Source organism: Amphiprion ocellaris, chromosome 16, assembly GCF_022539595.1.
Source record: "Amphiprion ocellaris isolate individual 3 ecotype Okinawa chromosome 16, ASM2253959v1, whole genome shotgun sequence".
Lineage (NCBI taxonomy): Eukaryota > Metazoa > Chordata > Actinopteri > Pomacentridae > Amphiprion > Amphiprion ocellaris.
The window spans coordinates 24,753,627-24,775,788 of NC_072781.1; the positions used below are offsets into that span (position 1 = coordinate 24,753,627).

The 22,162-nt window shown below is 39.4% G+C and overlaps 1 protein-coding gene across 1 annotated transcript in view; it reads left to right on the forward strand.

The window, feature by feature from the left end:
- Positions 1 to 269: 269 nt before the first annotated feature.
- Positions 270 to 22,162, forward strand: part of ttc7a (tetratricopeptide repeat domain 7A) — a 64,831-nt gene continuing 42,938 nt past the window's right edge. The window contains exons 1-10 of the mRNA XM_035951983.2: positions 270 to 465; positions 2,810 to 2,996; positions 8,652 to 8,815; positions 8,984 to 9,152; positions 14,962 to 15,092; positions 16,036 to 16,163; positions 17,110 to 17,188; positions 17,714 to 17,883; positions 20,432 to 20,495; positions 20,700 to 20,837. Of these exons, the coding sequence (XP_035807876.2) occupies positions 409 to 465; positions 2,810 to 2,996; positions 8,652 to 8,815; positions 8,984 to 9,152; positions 14,962 to 15,092; positions 16,036 to 16,163; positions 17,110 to 17,188; positions 17,714 to 17,883; positions 20,432 to 20,495; positions 20,700 to 20,837 (1,287 nt within the window). The 5' untranslated portion in view covers positions 270 to 408. The remainder of the gene's footprint in view (positions 466 to 2,809; positions 2,997 to 8,651; positions 8,816 to 8,983; positions 9,153 to 14,961; positions 15,093 to 16,035; positions 16,164 to 17,109; positions 17,189 to 17,713; positions 17,884 to 20,431; positions 20,496 to 20,699; positions 20,838 to 22,162) is intronic.

A 22,162-nucleotide genomic window follows, 5' to 3' on the forward strand; every position in this document is an offset into this window, starting at 1 on the left:
AATATGTCTGCGTTATGTTGAAGGTTACAGAAAAACAATGATGCAACAAAAACAACTTGAACCCCCCCAAGAACCTAAATAACCAATGCTACTTGTGTCGTACATCAGATGAAACCACATGAAGCCATGAAATATCTTCAGTAAGTTAGATAACACTGACACAAGCTAACGTTTAAGTTAGTCAACAAAATATTCAAAGCTATATGAAATTAACACACGTATTTTAAACACCGCGCAATTATTTTACGTCGTGAATTCTCTCAACAGGGGAACAAAGTTGGAGGGGACTCTTTGTGCGTCAGCAGGCGAGAGAAGCTGCCGCTCAGCTGACGGATACAAACTGTACAGAGACACGCTGTGAAGTGAACGTTTCACAGAGGAGGGGGAAGAGTCGCTCATGACAAGCAAATGTCAACTTTCCAGAGAGAGAATGACGTTCCAAAATCCCTGCTCAAGATGCTTGAGGTTTTTTTAATTGTCATAAAGTATCTGATGTAGACTGTCAGTAGTCAGAGACCCTTGTTCCCCTTGTATCTCCAACCTGTGCTGTGCTGTGCTGTAATGAGTAAATGTTCTTTCTGCTGGTGGTGATTTCCTTCGTTTCTCCCACAGATTTTGCACTACAAAATGTCTCTTGACTGCTTATTGTGCATCCATTGATTTGCACACCCTTGTGCTTGATAAAGTGCAGTTACATGTCACGGTGCAATGGCTGACAGATGTATTATTTTGTAACTGAGCCAGGAGGTTAGCCAGTGTTGGCCTGCCAATGTGCTGAATCCAGATCAGGGAGCAAGCCAAGCAATTACAAATAGAGTTGTTTTTTTTTTCCAGTGAACTCATTTATGAATTAAAAGAAGAAAGCAGCACTGTATATACAGCCTGTATGTTTACATGGAGCTTGTCTCTATTTGGTTGCACACTTTGCTTCAGCAGGACCACAGCTTTCTTCGCACTGCTGTTTCTTAAGCCCTACCTGATCCAGTTAAAGTGTTAACAGAAAAAGATTAGGGACATGGGTCTTAAGAGGGAAGACTACTCTTCCTTGAAACAACTACAGATCAAGCCATCTCAAAATGCCACACTCATTTAAATCAGGGACAGAAGTCTTTAACCCTTGTGTCGTCCTGTGGGTCAGAATTGACCAGTTTTAAAGTTTGAAAATGTGGGGAAAAAAATACATTTTCACAGTGAAACTTCTGATGTCCACATTTTCAACATTTTTGGGAAATCTTTGAACATTTTGTGGTGGAAAAAAGAAATGTTAATAATGTTTCTTAAGAACATTCACCAAAAAATCAACCAAAATCCAGCTGGATTTTGGTTGATTTTTTGGTGAATGTTCTTGAAGAAAATATTAGAAGTTTTACTGATATATATGTAATCACTTTAGATATTTTTAGGATTTTTTTGGAAGATTTTTACAAATTTTTTGAAAATATTTACAAGAATTTTCTCGCCAAATTTGGTGGATTTATTTTTATTTTTTTTTAAATAAAACTTTTAAGGAATTTTTGGAATTTTCTTCCTGAAGGGTTTGCAAATTTTCAGAAATTTGGGGAATTTTTTTTGCTGTATTTTTGGATTTTTTCAGACAAGGAAACAATATTTTTGGTGCCTGTAAATGAGGACAACAGAAGGGTTAATGCATACACTTATACATGGGAATGTAGGGATGATAGTATGCATGACAAAAAATAATCTGAATCGTTTTTATTGGTCTAGTGAGTGTACACATACAAGGAAGTTGACTCAGTTGTTTTATTTTGCCTGCAAAGTACTTACAGAAGAAACGCACATGCATCTAATCAGCCATGTTCAAGAAAGGAAAATGAGCACACGTATGTGCAAAAGAGCATATATAAAGGGAATCAAAGTTTAGTGCAGATTCTGCAGATTATGGTGAAAGCAATATATGCAGTTATTAGCAATAAATATGGGTTACGGACACTACATACACTACCATTCCAAGGTTTGGGGTCACCCAGACAATTTCATGTTTTCCATGAAAACTTACACTTTTATTCATGTTCTAACATAACTGCACAAAGGTTTTCTAATCAACAATTAGCCTTTCAACATGATGAGCTAAGACAATGTAGCATTAGAACACAGGAGTGATGGTTGCTGGAAATGTTCCTCTGTACCTCTATGTAGATATTCCATTAGAAATCTGACGTTTCCAGTTAGAATAGTCATTTACCACATTAACAATGTCTGGACTGTATTTCTGATTAATTTAATGTTATCTTCATTGAAAAAAAGCAGCTTTTCTTTCAAAAATAAGGACATTTCTAGGTGACCCCAAACTTTTGAACGGTAGTGTAAATAAAGTAGGTGCAGTGAGCGGAGAGCAGTGTGGATAGCAGGAAACAGGAATTTATTTTACAGTATATACACTGGTCCAGGGTAGGGGATTTTAAAAAAAAGATTGTTTTTGTCACTGTAGGACGATTAAATAGTTCATCAGATTTATGGTCTGTGTGTAGAAACAGTTTTTGTGACTGGTTGTGCAAATATGCACAATAAACTCCGGTAATGTGACAGACTAGACACAACATTTGCAGAAATGTGTTTGAATTTGTCCTCAGTGCAGATCCATAATATTACAGGTCAGTGTTTCCTTATAGAAATGCTGTGACAATAATGCAGCACACTCACTGAGAATTAAATGCTCGTATTCCGGTATTTCCAGCATACTGTGTGCTGCTGATGACTTTGTGTGCCTGTAAATAACCTCCACCCCACCGCCCCACCCACCCCACTCCTCCAACGCACTCAAAGATCACACGTTTATTTCTCCTGCTAGTCCGCGGTCACTCCCATCGTGTCCGGGGAGTACAGTCACCACCGGGACAGAGCGGCCATGGCATCCCGGGTCTCCTTCACCCAGATCCGTCTGGAAGCGGATCTGGAGCGCTGCCGGGCCGAGTGTCAGTGGGACAAGATGCCGGCGATCATCGAGCAGATGACGGCTGCGCGCTTCCACGAGGACGGTGAGTGACAGGCGGCTGGGTTTACCTGGAGAGGTCAGAGCTGAGGTGTTCCTAGTCGCTCTCTGGATGTTCTTACTGCTCACTGATCTGTACAGTGTTAAAAAAAAAAAAAAAAAAAAAAAAAAGGGGGGGGGGGGGGGGGTTAAAAATCCAGAGGGCTCTCATGATCAGACTGAAATCTGTGGGATTCTGCCAGAGGTTGTTAAAATTCAACTTGTTTTTACTGGAAGTTTCAGGAAGTTGTTGCCAGTCAGTAGTTTAAAAAAAATCCCTGATATAGTAAATGTTTTGACATGAGTTGATTTGCTGTTGAACACTAAGGAATCACTGATTATTAACAATTGGATGATTCATTATTGAATGATTTGGGGGAGGAAAGACTGCAAGAATCCACAGTGTTTGTCCTGTATTGGTATTTGTTGCAGTGCAGGAATCACACTGCACACAACCTGGACCTTGGACTCTCAACAAGATAGGGAGGTTCACTGTAGCTGAAGGTTTCCTGAACAGATCTATGCACAAATAACAATAAGTTGCTTATATGTGTCCCAGTAGGCCAGAGCAGGGGTCACAGAGGAGCTGCAGATGGCTCTAATAACAAAAAATGTCATTTACTAGCTTACAGTACACACAATGAAGGAGTGTGTACATGATCAGAGCTATTGTATGACCTTCCACATGCAGAAACAACACCTGCTATAGCTCATGCAAAACTAAAATGTTCCAACAGACCATTACCTGCCTCTGTTTATACCCTTGACATCTTTCCACACTGTACACGTTCTCAAAGAAATGCAAACACACTTATCATTCTTTGCCTCATAAAGCATTACTCTGGTAAGTCACTAATGCACCTGCCTCCACCCCTCAACTCAGCAGTGTAAATATGGGTTCAGGTGACCTGGCTGCTATATTCTGCTGTTATTGTGCTCACGACTGGCTGATGCTGCAGAGCTGCCTGCACACGCACTCAGGTGTTAAATTAATGTGGTGTTACTGTGTGCATGCGTGGTTCACATTAGCTGATCTGACAGCAGGTGTACACGGTGCATCAGGAGAGTTTAGATTACAGACAGAGGAACGTCCCGGTAGCGAAAGCAATAAGCAGTTAAACTTCCACCCAACTGTAAAACTGTCAAAAAGCAGCAGTAGGTGGTGCACTTAGCTCCCTTTAGTTTCAGGTGTTTTTTTTCTTTGAATCATTTACAGTTAGGTGACATTGTGATGAATTTTGATGTGATGTCACTGGACCTCACAGTGCATAGACTGTTAAAGCCCACCACTATTTATTAATCTCACTGTCATCAAGTCCTCTGTATTTTTAGGAGAATTTAGAGATTTTAGTAACCCGGGGGGAATCCATCCATCCATTATCTACAATTCCCCCAAGGGAGTTGTATAATTAGATTAAAATAACTTTACTGACTGCTCTCAGTATTTCTAGACCCACTATATTTCAAGGTACCTGTGGAGCTTCCTTGCAAACCCAAAATGTATGTTCCCATCCAGTTTTTTTCTGACCAAAATCCATCACGTGTCCTTAAAGTCTAATAACCACATTGTAGCTTGTGCATTATCTTCCTCATCATATGTGCAATATGTGCTTTTTTAAGCACGTATTGTTTACTTACATGTTTTCTAGTCTATTACACTGTCTTTGGTGTCTGACTGCACACTGGAGCCGCAATGATTATCAAATAATTAATTAGTTGTGAACACTTAAAGTAGTCATAACTGTTTTGATAATCGGATAATCGGTCTAAGTAATTTTTTTAAAAGAAAAAAAACATCCAAAAGGTCTGATTCCAGCTTCTTATATGTGAATATTTTCTGATTTCTTTCCTCTTCTATGTCAATAAACTGAATGTCTGTGAGTGTGGAAAAAACAAGGCATTCAATGATGTCATCTTGGTCTTTTGGTCCTTTTTCATTGTTTTCCAACATTTAAAGACCCAACACCTTGAACAATTGTGAAAATAATCAACAGAATAATCAATAACGAAATAATCATGAGATGCAACACTAGTGCACACAGGGTGCTTTTAAATGTAACATTTTTTTTAAAACTTCACAAAAAAAACAACAACTAATAAGCATATAAAGGATTCAGTGTTTCATCACAAGAATTAAATACTTGGCAGTGTTAAGTTTATTTCATTCAGTGACAAAAGAAAAAAAAGCAATTCATTACAATACAAAAACAAAAGTTTCCAAGCTTCTGAATGAAAGGGAGCAGAAATAAGAGTAAACTTTTGTAATCTTCCCCTTTATAACAAAAAAATCTGTCTACAATGAGCATGAAAACAAATTGAAGACTTAAAGCTGAGGTGTCAGACTTATTTTAATTACAGTAAACCAGTAAAATCATAACATAATAGTTGCTAAATAATGACAACACCAATTTTTTCCCTTTGTTTTAGTGCAACAAAGTACATTCTGAAAATGTTCGCCCTTAATGAACTATCTTTTACAAAACATTATGAACAACCTGAATTTTCTTAAGCAAAATAAGGGAAATTTCAACAATATTAAGCCTCAGTTTATCATTTGTGTATTACAACTTACAGATCACAGTGTGTCTACAAAGGCACAAAACATTTAGTTGCAGGTATCTGGAACTGAGCAATATAATGTTTTGCAACTTGTCAAGATCTAGAAATTATTTTAAATTCCCATTGATTTCCGCATCTGTGTAGTAACCCTGACACACCAACTGTTAAGGAAGAAGGTTAAGTTCTCCCCCTGCATTGTAAATATAGAAAATTTATACATAAAAAAAAATGCTTAAAAGTTGTGGGATTGCATCAATAATAGGGTTCAACCAAACCAAATTCTGTCATACTGAAGCTGCTGAATAACATTATGTTGCACGATGTTCAGTGTCTTCAAATATTTTCACAGGAAGTATTCTTTTCACCTCTGTATTTTTTTCACTTTGCAAAGTCATCCTGCGGGCCAGATTGGACCCTCTGGTGGGCTGGTTTTGACCTGCGGGCCTTATGTTTGACACCCCTAACTTAAAGACTCTTTAACTGCATTCTTAACCCTTATCTTAATGCAACTAAATTTACCAAAACAAAAAACAAATATCTAACTATGTAAAAATACTACAGATATTGCAGTGCAGGACGTGGTTTTGGTGACAGGACAAGCAGCAGTAACATTTTTTGGCCACAGGAGAGCAGCAAAAACAAACTGTAACCACAGCTCCGACATACAACTTCTAATTTGATGTAGCTAACGTGTTAGCAAATACCAGCTTATTCAACCAGCATTTGTGAAGAGTTTATTGTTCATGCTCATTTGGAGTTGTATTTCTATCCAAATGACTAAGTCTAATATTTGATATCCTTTTTAGTTTTGCATTTATCTCCACTGACCAAATATTTAGCTACTTAGCTGCCAAATGCTTTACTGTTTTTACTAGCTAGCTAGCAGCTAACTGCTATCTGCCTGTTGTTTGCTAGCCTCAGTTTGTGGCCCTCACATATCAGCATACACATAGGGCTAAAACACTTACTATTGTTCTTAATAATAATGTTAAGATTCTTTTACCCTTTAATGATTAAAAAAGAAACATCTACCTAACAACAAAAACAAGATTTTAATGGTTATGTGAGTCTTCAAGAGTTTTGAAAGTACCTTTAGAACAATCCTAAGTATTTGAAATGACCTCATGGAGAGAACATTGCCCATTAATTAGCTTTAAGAAAAGCAGTTATTGCTAGCACTGTGAGGGGAGTGTATGCTAACACATGAGGGCCACAAACTGAGGTTAAGTGTTGTCTGAGGTAGTGTACAGTGGGTCTGTAGAGCTTTTTGGGGAAAATCGTTGCAGGGGTTCACTGAAACAAAACAAACCTCCCACCCTCCAAAAAATAAAAATCTTGGCTGGACAAGCAATAAACTGAAACGTCCTGAAATTCTAATAGAAATGCTTGATCTCTTTGGGTTTACCACCATTAGTGACCCCATCCAAAGTATCAACCCTCTGAGCCTCAAATATTTTTCACTGCAAAACAAAATCCCTTAGCTCTGGACAAACAGCACAACCATGATGGAAATAGAGACAACTCAGAAATGGATCCTATTCAGTTTGACACCGTTATAATGCCGTAAATCATGAACACAGCCAAAAAAAAGTTTCTGATTAATGATTTTCCATGGCTGCAGGGTGGCTTGGTGGTTAGCATGGTCACCTTGCAGCTAGAAGATCCCTGGGTCTCCCTGTTCATGCGTAGGTTTTCTCCGGGTACTCCAACTTCCTCCCACACTCCAAAAATATGCTGAGGTTAATTGGTAACTCTAAATTGTCTGTAGGTGTGAATGTAAGTTTGATTGTTTGTCTGTATATGTAGCCCTGTGATGGACTGGTGACCTGTCCAGGTGTCCCCTGCCTTCACCCTAAGTCATCTGAGATAGACTCCAGTGCCTCTGTTACCCTAATAAGGATTAAGTGGTGTATATATAGTGGATGGATGATTTGCCAAAAAAAAATACCTGAGAAGTCAATGAATTTTTGTCACCAAAGTGTTGGTCACAGCTGAGTCAGTCATTGCTTCTCAAGTGTGCTGTGGAGTGGGGTGATTTAAAAACAAAACAAAAGATGAAACATGACTTTCAAACCCAACAGATGTTTTTGGGGTTCAGAGGGTTAATTTAAAAATACAGATTTTTATTGGTCCGTGTATTCATATACAGTAAAAGTCATGTCTAGTTTTCTCTTCTCATTCACTCAAAGGTCAAAATGTTTATTGAAAACAAAGGAAATTGAAGAGGAGGTTGATAACAGGAGATGTAATTACATTTATAAAATTATAACAGTTAATTATATGATGGCTTCAGGAGAACAGAGAGAATGATCGATGGTCAGAGGATTAAAGATGTTCAGAGACAAACTGAGTGTGAGTGGACTCAGTTAAATTTTCTTTTATTGCTCGATCAGTATGTGCAGATACTGTAACCTTTTGGTTACTTCATTGCAGCGTTGACTCTTAACAAAGTCTAAGCTCCAACTTCTGTGAAATTGTTAAAAAGCTCTTACTGTGGTCATAGGCTGAGACACGAGCTGCTGTTTATCCCCCACCTTCTCAAGAGTGATAGGTTTAGCCTTGGCTCTGCTGATAAAACGAACTAGCAAATATGTAAAGTATATCAGGGCATAAACACTGCTTGCAGAGTTGGCCCCTGAACACACACACACACACACACACACACACACACACACACACACACACACACACACACACACACACACACAGAATGACAAAATTTAAACAGGAAAGCTTTAATCGAGTGTATGTATACACAGAATTTGAGTGTTCCTACTGGACACTGGCTGAATATGAGACTCAGTCAGACCAGGTTTCTCTCCCACATCTGTAATATCTCGATTCAGAGTAGGGGGATAGGAGTGTTTATCATATGATTGCAATGTTGAAGCTATTTAAGGAAAGTATGAGGGAAATGGAAACTGTAGTTTCTAAGTAGACTTCAGATCTGAGACATATTTGAACTGCCCTCTCTGTGCTGGCGGTGCTGTTTTTAATGGACTGAGAAAGGTTTGCTTTGGCTACAGAAACAAATGACCTGTTACCTTGAGCTGAGACCTGCTACAAAAAACTCACTTTCACTTTTTCAATACCAACCCCCTAGATGATTACGGGACACTGTTGATGGCCGAGGCACTGCTGGAGGAGTGCTTGCAGGAAAACATGGATCTACTATGGAGCTCCGTGCCTTTGATGGACAAGACGCAGCCCAAACTGTGCAGGGCAAAAGGCCTCTTTAACACCATCCTGAGCCGAGGCCGTCTCACAGTCAGTTTCATCTGGGTTCCTATAGATTCCTCTTATAATTTTCTACACTTCAACAAACTTTCAAAATGCTGACATGATTAAGGCCCAAAGCACTGAAAGTTTTTCTACTAATTCAACCTCTTTGTTTGGCATCAGTAATTTCCAGCCCTTTATTTTTATTTATTTCAGCCGAGGTACTTGAACGAGGCTCTGCTGCTGATGGCCAAAGTGCACTATGTGCAGGGTCGCTACCGGGACGCCCAGGGAATGTGTGCCAGAGTGGGACTGGAGGAGCTGACGCAGGACGACCAGCCGATCTACCACCTACGCTTGCTGGCTGAGGCGTTTGTGATTAAAGGTACCTGTCGTAATTTTATGGTTAACAATTGTTCTTAAAGTTGGTACCAACATCACTTGCACTCTTCATGGGAATATTTTTTGGGAATGTAGCATCACCGAAACAGGAAAAGCACTCAGAGAGTGCAATACTCTGCCAAGGCTGCTCAGTCATTGTATGATTTCTGATGGATGAAATCTTTAAAAAAACTTGCGTTCTGCAGTCTATCGTAATCATGTTATCATCAGCAGGCAGCTGACGTAGTGTTCACTTGTAGTCATAGTTACAGTGACGCTGTGCTGTTATCACGCAATGACAAAGAAATCTTTAACAAATCCATGGATCCAGACTATAAGCCACATCACTGCCAAAATCTAATCACTTGGTCCTTGTGTCATTTCTGACCTTCTCTGAAAATTTCATCCAAATCCGTTCGTCCGTTTTTGAGTAATATTGCTAACAGACAGACAAGCCAATGCCGATCGTCACATAACTCTGCTGAGGCGCCGCCTCCTTGGTGGACTAAGGGAAAACATATTCAAGGATATAACAAACCTCAGTGTTCAACAAAGTTATTTGAAAGAAAACATAAAGGTGAGTGATAAAAATATGATCTTAAATTCATACCTGTTGCATGAAGTAGAGTTCTGCATGTGTAGTCTTCATGTGCAGTAAGGGATTACTGCAGATATACTACAGATACTAGTTTGTTTATATCTCATCTGATCGTCTGCCAGCTCTTTTCTTGCCCCACTGGACTCAGCAGATCTCAGCAGTCACCTTGGTGAGAACAGTGTTGAATGTATGAAATGCACAGGTCTCTTTTTTACTGTACATTATAGTGGGTAGATTTATGTCATTCATATTGTGAGCCAAAAAATACAATACTTTTTACATTGGTAGACAGTTAAAGGTAAGTTAAAACAAAATGTCACAATAACAATTACACTCAGCAGTACCAGACAGGAAAGAGGGCAATGATAGACATGGCAGGAAGCAAGAGGGTTCATGGGAAAAGAAGTGAATAATTTGGGCTGGGACTTGAGCCCACTAGCACAGACACAAATATACAGTCATATGAAAAAGTGGAAACATGTAGACTTCTTGACATTTTTGGGCCAGCAAATGTTTGATCCTCTTTAAAACTGTGTTGACAGAAAAAGGTGGCCTCAGAAGTCTCTTTTGGCTCCTTTAACAGAAATAACTTGCAGTCGTTTTACATGATTGTCCACCAGTCTGTGACATTCCCTGGCTGAAGTTTTTAACCACTCTTCCGTTTCTAGATGTTTAAGGGTTTTCTTGCCTGTATTGCCTGTTTCACATTCCCCCCAAATCATTTCACTGGGATTCAAATCTGGGCTTTATTTTCTTGACAAGGTCATTCCATGACCCTCAGTTTCTTCGTTTTGAGCAATTCCTCAGTGTATCTGACAGTGTGCTGAGGATCATTTTCCCGTTAGATCGTCCAGTTCTGCAAGTCAAGTTTGCACAGTCTCTTTCTGATTGTAGATGCAGCACTTGGACACCAACAGTTGCAGAGTTACCAGCAGATGCTGTGATGGAACTTTTGGATTCTTGGAGAAAGTTTTTTGCCACAGATGTTTTGCTTCTGGCCTGAATTTGCTGGGGTAGCCAGTCCTGGATGAAATGGCAGTTGTTTCAAGTCATGGAATGATTTAGATTAAATAATTTGGAGATAATGTTTTGACTCCCTTGACAGAATCATAGGCATCCACATTCTTTTTTCCTGAAGGCCTTTGGGAGCTCTTTAGATCTTGTCATGATGACGCAACACATAATGGCAAAGTAGTCTCTAAGGAAGGTCTGATGATTGTCACGTGATGTGGAACCCTTGATTCTAATCTGATGTTTTTAAAGGTGTCATAAATGTGACTGATCTGTTTTTATAATTTGCTTAATTTATGAAATGACTATAAAATGTCAGTTTTATGTGTCATTTTTTTCAGTTTAACACCTTTATCTGCAGGCACTGGTTCAATCAGGATCAAATGCTTCTTTGTCAGATCGGTAAAAAAGCCAATAGTTTTTCATATGACTGTATGCTGGTGATGTAACCGACAAGTTTATTGCTTTCACATTGTTCCATTTGGCGACAGCAGTGCAATAAAGAAGAGGACTGATTGCATCAGGTTTGGGGTTTGTCCCAACAGCCACTCTTGCATCCTTGGCCACCCTTCACATAATGCCATTCATATTAACCATTTCAAAGCCGTACTCAGACTTATGTGTATCACACAGTTTATAATGTTCATGGGTCATGGTGCAGGTTTTAGGACCAACACTAATCAACAGACATGAAAATATTTAAATGTATAACGTGGGACTCAATATGATTATTATATTTCATGTCCAAAAAATACAAAGTGATGGCAGAACTTCCACACATACCAGACTCTTCTTCTTAATGAAACTGATGGGATAAATTTTGCCTGTCTGAGTGTCAACATAAATGTGTAAAAATTCTCAGAAGTTCATTAACTCGTGATGACTCTTAGAGGTCAAGGACTGTCAGTAGGAAGTGACTGATTGTGATGATAGCTGGAAAATCAAAGTAACAGCAGATTAACCTTAAACAGAATGCTGATTTTTAAAGTTTATTGTCTTTGTATTTATATCTATGTGCTATGCTCAGGGGTAGCTAGATGTTTGCATACAAGTATTTATTCTTGCTCAAACACTTTGAGGAACAGGTGCTAAAATAAGTCACTTTATATGTCTTTTATGTTCAGTAGATCTTCACGCTTCTAGATCCTTTGGTTAATTGTAGGTGTACCTCTCAGCTCCTGAATGTTCTGTCACCTGAATGTAACTGTGAAAGCTATCTGCATGGGCCCATTTATCTGTCCAAAAAATCATCTGCATTTGGTTCTATATTTGTTTGAGTGATGAGATGCCCTTATTAATGAAACCTCTCCTGGTGAGTGATAATAATCCTCCAAATAGTTGCACTGTGGCAATTACAAGAAATACTTCACACAGGTTAGAACTTGTCTATTTGTTAATCCAACAAATCTGAATGTTGGAACAGATGTGCCTTTTTAAAAACTATGTGCTCGCTAGCAGTTACCAAAAGTTTTTGGAGGACAGAAATGTATTCAGCATTATAATGGGAAATACTGACATTGTAAATGGAGGTGTTTTACAAATGAGACAAATACTGACTAACATAACAATCTTGTGTCCTCACAAGTCTATCAACAGTACTTATGAAAACTATGAGTGTCAAAACTACTTAGTAGATGGGAGACTCTTTCTTCATTCAGAGACTTTAGACATTTAGAGAGCAGAAAGGCCTCACATCACTCAACTAGGGTTTAACAAGCTTTTAACGAAAATATCACAGACTATTGTCCTACAGTACGTCAGATGAAGGGTTATGTTATCTTTCAATGGGATTTCAGACTTTGAGGTCAATCACTTTACTGCTTCACAGTTTACATGTACAGCACATCCCCTGCTGTTCAGTCTGGACCTTCAGTAAGCACAGGCAGTGCTGTGGACTGGCAGGTTTCCTTGAAAAACACCAGAGGCAAGACTGAACTACTCCCTGCATACATTTCCTTGATGATCCGATTCCTAAGCCCTTTTCTTGGAGTTATTACAGGCCTAAGATCACAACGACCTTGTATGGGGTTTGGAAGTGGAAATGGAAGGGAGGCGGCGAGCTGCTGAAATCCAATCTGTGGAAACAAATGTAACACGTCTGGAAAACATCAGCTTGATTGGGCAGAAAGTTGTGTCAGTAATCTCTTAGTGTTCTTGTTTGTGTCTTAACCTCAGCTTGTGGATGACACTGATGATGTAAAGAGTGGAAATGAGACAATCTGGGCCTGTCCAGGACAAACCTTTGTGTTTTCTACCCAACTGTCCTGAAGACACTTCTGGGAGTTGGGATGGATATTTTCAGACTAACAAACAATGTAAAGCCCGTCTGGGAACACATTTACTAGCCCTTGTCAATGTCTTGACAGATTTCTATACAGATGCTCTATTTGCAGTGATTAAGAGTCATACGTCTTGGAAGCATCTACACTTAGTCACAGTGTACACATGCACACAAGCTGTTCCAAGTCCAAAAAATGCAATTTTGTAATCGCAGATTATTTTGGATTCGCTCAGATGTTATCTTAAGCATTTCTGTCTATTGTGACACACTGAATACTGGCCTTAAGGTCACATTCACAGAGCATTACAGAGCACTGGATAATCTTGTTTCACTCATCATAATCATCATCATTATGTCATTACACTCCCTGTTTCCTGGTAATCGGATATGACCTCATGCCAGTAAAACTTAGGAGAATTTTATTACAATAACTGTCAAATTTGGATCACTTTTGATTGTTCTGAATCCCACTGAATGGTATTTACAGTGGACTGTTATGGTGACTTGAGAAAACAGATCATATCCTGTGGGGCTCCATAGCTCCTTCCCATGCTTTTCTGAGTAACGCATTACTTATTGCTGTGGGAATGAAGTCAGATGTGAATATTTGGACGATGATGTCTTTGCAATTGGCAGCTGTCTGCTTATTTGATTTGGCCTGACGTCTGGCCTGAGGCTGCTGTCCATCACAGACCTCCTGCAGTCTAGAAAAGTTCCTCTTCCTTGCGATTATTTGCACCAATAAGTCCTGGACCTCCACAGCGCTGCTTTCACTGTATTCATGCATCAGTCTGTCAACACAGTATGAGAAAACGGGAAAATACACCTAATAAATTTAGAAATCTAGACAGAAAATAAGCTTCTGTTAGAAGATAATTTGTGTCCTAAGGTTATGTCATTATGTGAATTATAAAACACCACAACCATATCATTAGCATTCTAAAATGCTAGTGTTTTAGCTACCATATTTTACCATATTTTTCTCCTTGGTTAAGCTTCACCTGATTCAGGCTGACATTTTCTAGATAATTAAAGATCTGGAAAAATGTCTAATTTGACTTGATATTGAAAAGGTTAATATATCGTCACCACAGGTATTACAATCTATCCTAATGGAGACAATCCATCCAGTAGTTGTCAAGACATTTCAATCCACAAATATTAACCAAATATTGTAGTGGCCCTAAATTGTCTGGAAATTTTTGTCAGAAAGCGTGCAATAACTGAAATATTTCAGTGTGGACAGATACAAAGTAGTGGCCACCAAACCCTATAGCAGTGTTACCAACACTGGTGGAAGTTTCTCATAGCAAAACTGTTTCTAACAACCTAGGCCCACTGAAAGTAGCTCTGTTGTTTCTTCCTTTCTGCCCTTTTGTAGTTCATGACTTATGGCTATGAAGCAAGCGAGTGAAATACAAATAGAGGTCTATTTATTGTCATATGGTGATGCATCCAAACAACTGAAATAACTGAGATGAAAACAGGAAAAGCTGTGGAGCCAAAACTAAAATGTCTCACAAACTCAACTCCAATCTTGATGTCTGCACTGTTGCAGGGATCTCATATTTTACCACCATTGCTTATCTTGGTGAAGATTCTCTGAGGATTTTAGCATTGCAGTTGCAGACAGATTATAACAGAATGTACAAAATGGAAGCAGCCACCGCTAATATTTACATTTTCATTTCCATAATGTAGCTCAATAGGTATATCATATACCTACATGTTCAAAACTCCATTTGTCCAGTTTGAAATGTTTCTGTTATTGATATCAAGCTTCAGTGAGTAGTAATGCAGCATGATTTGTTTCAGTCACCCAAAGCTCATACAGTTTTATCTTAAAACTACTTGCAAACTGTATCTAACAATGTAATCAGGTTGAGGTTAAATCCATAACCCTGGTCTCTGCTCATGTTCCAGGTCTGTCTCTGGACCACCAGACAGTGTCTGCAGTGTCTCGTATTCGTCTTTCAGAACGAGAGGAGGAGAGTCTGTCCTGTTACCTCAGGGCCTGTGATGCAGCTCTGTCCTACCTGCAGGAACTTGATAGGGTGGGCTTTTATACATATAGAGTAGACATGATGGCTGTGCATGTTTCTATGTCGGTTCTATTTATTTATTCTTTATTTTACCAGGTAAGATCAGTTGAGAACAATTTCTCATTTACAATGATGACCTGGCAAGAGGCCCCAGCAAGAAGAAAGATAACAAATAAACAATACATATACAATAAATGACTAACTAGGTGTGTATTCATGTAGTGTCACTAACACTGAGAATAGAAATATGTGTGTATATCACAATTACTTAAGTCCACCTGTGTCACAGAACATTGTGTTCATCAATTTCCTTCCTGCTTGTGTGCTGTGGTTTACTATATATACTCACTTATTTCTCTCCATTGCCCTGTTTGTTTTATTTTTATTAATTCATTTCTCATTTTCCCATGCAAACATGTAATATATAGTAGTAATTAATGATTATGTGCATGTCAGGATACACAAAAGAAATAGAGTAAGGGTGCACAATTTTGTAACATTTTCAAACACAGCTGTAAATGTTCAGCCTGACAGACATTATCTGCACATCAATTTTTACTTTGGACTGATGTTGATGCTCATTTAGAAGCTTTTGTTGGCTGCTACTAATGATGATGCCGATACCACTGTAGCTCCCTTGTACCCACCTTCAGCATTAAAGTAATGCTTACATGCTAATGAATGTCGGTGATCCAATTATTTTAATAATGGGCCACTGCAAATGCTTTGTCATTTCATTTAAGTAAAGTTTTGCATGTAAGACTTTCACTTGATTGGATTAGTTTTACAGTGTGGTGTTCAAATGTTTACAGAAATAAAGTTGTGAATACCTTTTCCACAGCTTTTATCTGACCATGATATACTTATCTGCGTTTTTACATTTTAAGACATGAACTGACAGTGTCACAGTGTCATGTTTTCTCATGATCATTATTTTGTAACTTTGTGCTTTCAGATCGTGGCAACAACACCCCACACCAAGACAGCCAAAGCTAGTCTACTTCTTTCACCTGTTGATATCGATCTAGGCTACTTCCTGCAGGCTGCATTGCAGAGTGCTTACCTTTGTCTGCTGCAAAGAGGGTGAGTCGACCAACCATACAAATAACATATACACACACATATTCAGTATTTGTCTTTATACGCTCATTGTGCCTGTTCCATGGAGGTATTTTTTTACTAATTTTGACATGACCATCAGAAGGTAAAAGATGTGACAGAACAAAAAATACTCAACTTCAATACCCACGATTCACACTTTGTGACAGTAAAATATCCTAAACATCAGCGGACAGAAAAGTATTTAAATAGATTTCTCCTCTGAAGTTGGGTGTTCCTGAGAAGTTTTTCACCTTTAACATGTTAGTAGTTGTGCATCAGTATTTTTAATGGCTGCACTGTTTGCTGATTCCTCTTTCCAACACAAGATTTCCTCTGAGATGCAGGTGCAGATGTTCTGTGTCTGTAATTTACTCTTGTTCAAGCTCGAGGAGGAGACTAACTCAAGCGAAAGCTGCTGAGCGGCACTTGACCTTGGCGTGGTGGTGATGCATTTTGATTTGTGACCAGCAGGTGTCAGTGTTGGTCTTAGACATGGAAAGTAAAAGTAGCTTGAACGAACGTTGGGCTGTAACATTCACTTTCTCCCTGCAGTGAATCTTCCCTCTGTGAAGGCTCTGGTGTTCAATTGTTACTTGTACTTTTACGATCAATAAAGCAAACCGGATGGGCTAATTGTTACGTAAAACTTGCAAGCGTTTTGCTCCAGTCAGTGCAAAACTTCTCTGTATTGTTTATATAGTAAGGGTCACCCTGTTGTGTTATTGTGAACCAGGGCCTCCTATGATTCTGTGCGGCTGCATCGATGTTAAACAGTATGGTATTAACAGTGTGGGGTCTGCTATCCTTTCAGCTCTATCACATGTCTGTCAGCTTCTTCTGCTGCGTGTTTATTTGTGTTTAATGTTACACTTGCACAACCTATAGATCAAAGTTATATACACCTACTATGTGTGTGTGTGTGTGTTAGTCATCTTGCACAGGGTGCTCACCAGTTGCGTAGGGTGCTCAGGGTGGTGGAGTCACGAGGGTCTCAGAGCTTCAGGAAGGTGAGCCGCCCCACACACTTACACACATATACACACATATACACACACACACACACACACGCACACACACACACAGAGAGAGAGAGAGAAAGAGAGAGAGAGAGAAAGCTTTAGTATCACATGGTACAGTACAGTCTATCACTGTACTTTTTTCCGTTACTTTAAGATAAAATTCTGGCTGCAATCTATTTATTTGAAACAAAGTGTATGCTAACACCCTGCATGCAACTTAACTGGCTTTCATGCAAATTTTCTGAATAATATAAGAGAAAAAGATGAAAACACAGTAAAAACTAAAACTGTGAATATTAATTTGCTTTTTTTTCCATATTACATAGTGCATTCATACTGGTGGGAGAAAATTTAAAGGTGCTGTTGTTTTAATTATTGCTAGAGTGCTGATGACATGCTATTTTCATTATTGTTGTTATTCAAGTGTAATATTACAATCTATCCAGGATTTGCAGTGTTAGTCTTCTATTAATGAACTAAATACACCATTTATGCCTTGTGTCTATGTCGTAGTCTGCAGCCAGAAAACTAGCAGAAGTGTTGCTGAGCTCTGTGAGTGAGGACAGCTACTGGCCCCCGCTGGGTCCCCCGCCCTCAGCTTGGCTCCACAGAGAGGGAGCTGCGGCCTCCAAAGATGCCATCTACCCCACTGTCAAACCACCACAACGTTACAGCACAGATTGGTTCGTATTATCTCTGTTCCAGTTTGGTTCACTCGCTTTGTTTTCTGAGCCATTTTACGTTTCAGTCTGCTTTAATCCTATTAAACCTTTTATCCAGTCTGTTCAGTAGACAGCACACTAAGTGGAATTGCTTTACCCAAGCTAAACACTCAAGGAGGTTAATGACTCCTGTTATAGTGTTTTGTTACTCCACTGTATCAACTATCAATATTGCACAAAGGAGTCGTCTGTGTGTGTCAGTTTGCTTTATCAGAGTTTCAGTCCACGAGCATCATTTTTGTCCAAGTTACCATCTTGTCATTATCTTGGAATGAACCAAGCTATGAGATTAATGGGTTAGCAAAGTATGTTTATGATAGAATCAGAGCTTTCAATGTCACAAGGGTGGCTCTCTTTTAATCTGGCTAGATCAACATGGTAGCTGATGCTCCAGAGTTCATCTGCTTCAGAAGAGGTTCTTTTCAAAGTTTTGGATTTCAATGAGCTGTAAGAAGTGCCTCACTTTCACCAGATCATTTCCTAACCATTCTTTAGGAGCGAAACAGATTCTGAAGTTCTGTAGTTTCAGTGGCACAAACTTCATTTGTTGCATAGCCGTGGGAACCTACGCTGGTGATGCAGAAAATGCATAAATATATTTTTATGCTTTGTCTTGATTTGCTGTCAAATCTGTTTTACACTGCAGAGTTTGCAGCCAATGGAACACAGATTAGAAAATTGATTTGTCTATTGGTATTTATCACAGAGACCATTCCACCAGTAACCAGTAATTTCGCATGTTTTCCAAGTATCCTTCATTACGGAACTTCTTGAGTATGTTTTTTAAACATATGAAGTTTAACGTTTAAGAGCTCTAGGGTGCAGCTGTCACATTAACAATAAGTGACTGCATTGAAAGTGCTAACAGAACAGTAAAATCAATATATAAACTGACATGATTGACAGTGTTCTGCATTCCTCCTCTTGCAGTAACAGCTCTTTTTGCATTGATGCATTTTTTAAATAGTTTTATTAGGTCTTCATTGTAACAATGTGCTCTTTACTGAAGTAGGCAGCAAATGGACAACATATTTTGTGTAGAAGAAGACTCAGATGATGTGTCACATGACCATTTTTATGTGAGCACACACACCCTAATGGAGAAAACCTATTTAACAAAGGAAATTGATAACCATCATAGTGATACCCATTATCTCTGATCAGGACTTAATGTGTTGTTGAGCCAAGTGACACAAAGGCTACACTGAACTTGGTTTGCTGTACACCCATCATCAGGTTCAAACTGTAATGTATCATGTTGTGAGGTGACCACAACAAACCAATGCATCACAAGTTTTTTATGTGCTTTGTATATGCTAGAAGACACATCATGAGTGGAATAAATAGGCAATAATAGAGATGACAGTCTCAAAAACACCGATTCAGACTTCCAGGGTTTCATCCATAACAACCAATCCTGTCAATTTGCAGAATGGAACTGTCTGTATCCCTATTCTTTCTCAAAACTGTTTCTGGTTTAAACATGTATGGTTGAATTCCTCCAATATTACAACTTGCCATTATGTAGCGTAGAGTAGTTGCAACGTGTGAGCAAAGTTGTAGGTGAGCTTGTGTACTACTGTAAGAAAACACAGTGTAGAGTTGCATAAAAGCCATTTTAAAGCAGGAAGGGATTATTTTCTAGTAAAAAACTGAGAGGTGAGTTTATAGGAGTTTATATTAATGCCTGAAGAGGAAACATAAGTTAGAAATTCTGTACCTGCTGGCACTATATGAGGTCAGTTTATGAGTAATGTAGACAGGTGACATCTGTGAACTCAGTCATCCAAGGTAATAAGTCAATTCTATTGTCGAATAAAATATTAATCTTATACGTCACATGACATGTCAACATAGCATAACATGACATGACGTGATGCAGAAAAATCTCTTGCCCAGACCTGTCAGAGCACACTGGTTATCTGCATCAGCACACTGAACTGCATTGCCGCATTGTTGCCTCATTTCTGCGTTTCCCTCTTTGCAGGGATCCTGCGCTCGTTGCTCAGGCCCCGCGAGCCTTACTTAGTCACCGCCACATGACTAATCCTGCCCACACTATCATAAGTGAAGATCTAAATCCATGTCTGAGATTAGAAGGAGTGGAGGAACATGAGAATTCACCCTGAGGAATAGCTGTACTTCAGTATTGTTCATGGCTTTTGTTATCGTTTAGCTCTGTTGAAAAGGCCTCGCTGGTGTCTGGTAAATGTGTCCTTTAATAGGACACGGAGACGACCGGAGAGGGAAGAGGAGCAAAGAAAGTGATGAATGGGAGAGTTGGTTGGAAGAAATGAAGGAGTCAGTGTGTGTGACATCGGAGACTGCGCTGTATAGTGATACGTCCAAGGTGGTCTGTGTTGTGTTACAGCTCCACAGGTGAGGCAGAAACCAGACACTGCCGGCAATCTACCAGCTTCGGACAAGCTGGGTGTATGTGTGTGCGTGCTTGTGTGAGTGGTAAACTCTCGGTTCTTGGTACTATTTCCTGTTTTCTGTGTCCTGGCAGTTGCTTCTGTCCTCAGGACGTGGTGGAGGAGGCTGTGTTGCTGCTGCTCATCACAGAGTCCATGGTGAGACACACACACACTCACTCTATCCTCAGCCTTTTTGCTTTCAAAGCACAAAAGAAATACATGCTTCTTACTGCTCCAGCACATCTCTTGGTGGTTTCTGCAGCTGGCAATGACAGTCCAACAACCTTCTCGTTCCATAGTCTTCCTCATTTCCCTCCTCTTCCTCACCCTCTTCTTCACTCAGTGTCTCTGTTTGTCCAGACCAGTGGGGAAGCGGTGATCAGCCGTTTGCCTGACCAGGCCGAGGCTCGCCAGGCCAGCCTGCAGGATGCCACCTCTGTCTATGACCTGCTCACCATCGGCATGGCCAGGAGGGGGCAGTATGCCATGCTGTCTGAGGTGCTCACACACACACACACACATGCCCACACACACACTATGCTGGAGGTCTGAACGGGGAGAGCAAAAGAAAGAGATGAGATGTGTTAGTGAGAGCTTTGCCTTTGCCAAACTTTTTAATGAATGTCCTTATCACTTTGAGCGCAGGGATTATGTGTCTTCTGCTCTCACTGCCTCTCAGTCTTTTCCTCATCTCAGCATCTCCCACACTGTCTGTCTTTTTCTTCTTCCTGCTCTTTTTGTCCCTCCGAATCCCTCCTTCATTTTCTTGCTTAGTTTATAAGCCCCTCCCAGCCCCCCAATCCCCAATATGACCTCTACCCAGATGTGGGAAGTTGGGGAGGTGGAGGTGAGAGGGGTTGTCTCAAATTAGGTTTGTCCACCTGTCTGACTGATTCATAGATAGCATCAATCATCCTATAAGGAAGACCACACACACACTCATGCACACCAAGGTAGTTCCACCTACACCAGTGGATCAGTTTGCTGATATACGAGCCCAGTATGGGCCATTTATTTAAAATTAGATGTCATCCAGTCACTGTCATCCATCTTTGATGTCATGAATAAGATTCACCTTGATTGATTACATGCCCACTGTAACATTAATCAATCAATGAGGTATCTGCAGCAAGGTCTGATATCAATTTTTAATTTGATATCACACAGCTAGGTATTTATGTTATTATAATGCTGGATTTCACAGATCTTCCCTTGTCATTGCAGGAATAATATTCAAAGCATGTATGGACAACGATCAAATTCAATGATCTATTTACTGAATGCAATAAGCTACTGTCAGTGGTGAAAGTGAAAGTACCAAACCACTGTAAAATGTGCCGCATTGAAACGCAAATTTACGGTGTAAAATCTGTAAAAAACTAAACAGAGAAAGCACTTTCAGAAACACTTTTTGCATATTATAGTTTGTATTACTGGGTTATTAGTGCTGATACGATAATGTATAATTGACATTTTATTGTTCTGATTGGAGGAGCTGATGTAAGGATGAGTTTACAGCTTTTCAATATTCTTTCTTATAATGATAGTCAGCTGCCTGTATGAGCTTCAGCACAGATTTTGATTGCTGTAATTACTCCCTCTTTACCTACTAACATCTTAAAGATCCTGACCTAATACTCTTTCAGTGGCAGTAATCAGAAACAAATCCACAGTCAGATGTATTCAGAAGTTTATCTAAAGCTAACAAAAAGCTTCAGGAGTCTGAGTTACACTAATAAATTTGGTCTTTTCCAAAGTTACTGTCTCCTCAAAGTCTTTGTTTTTCTTAGATGACCTGTAGTGCAAGGACAGCAACAAAAAGG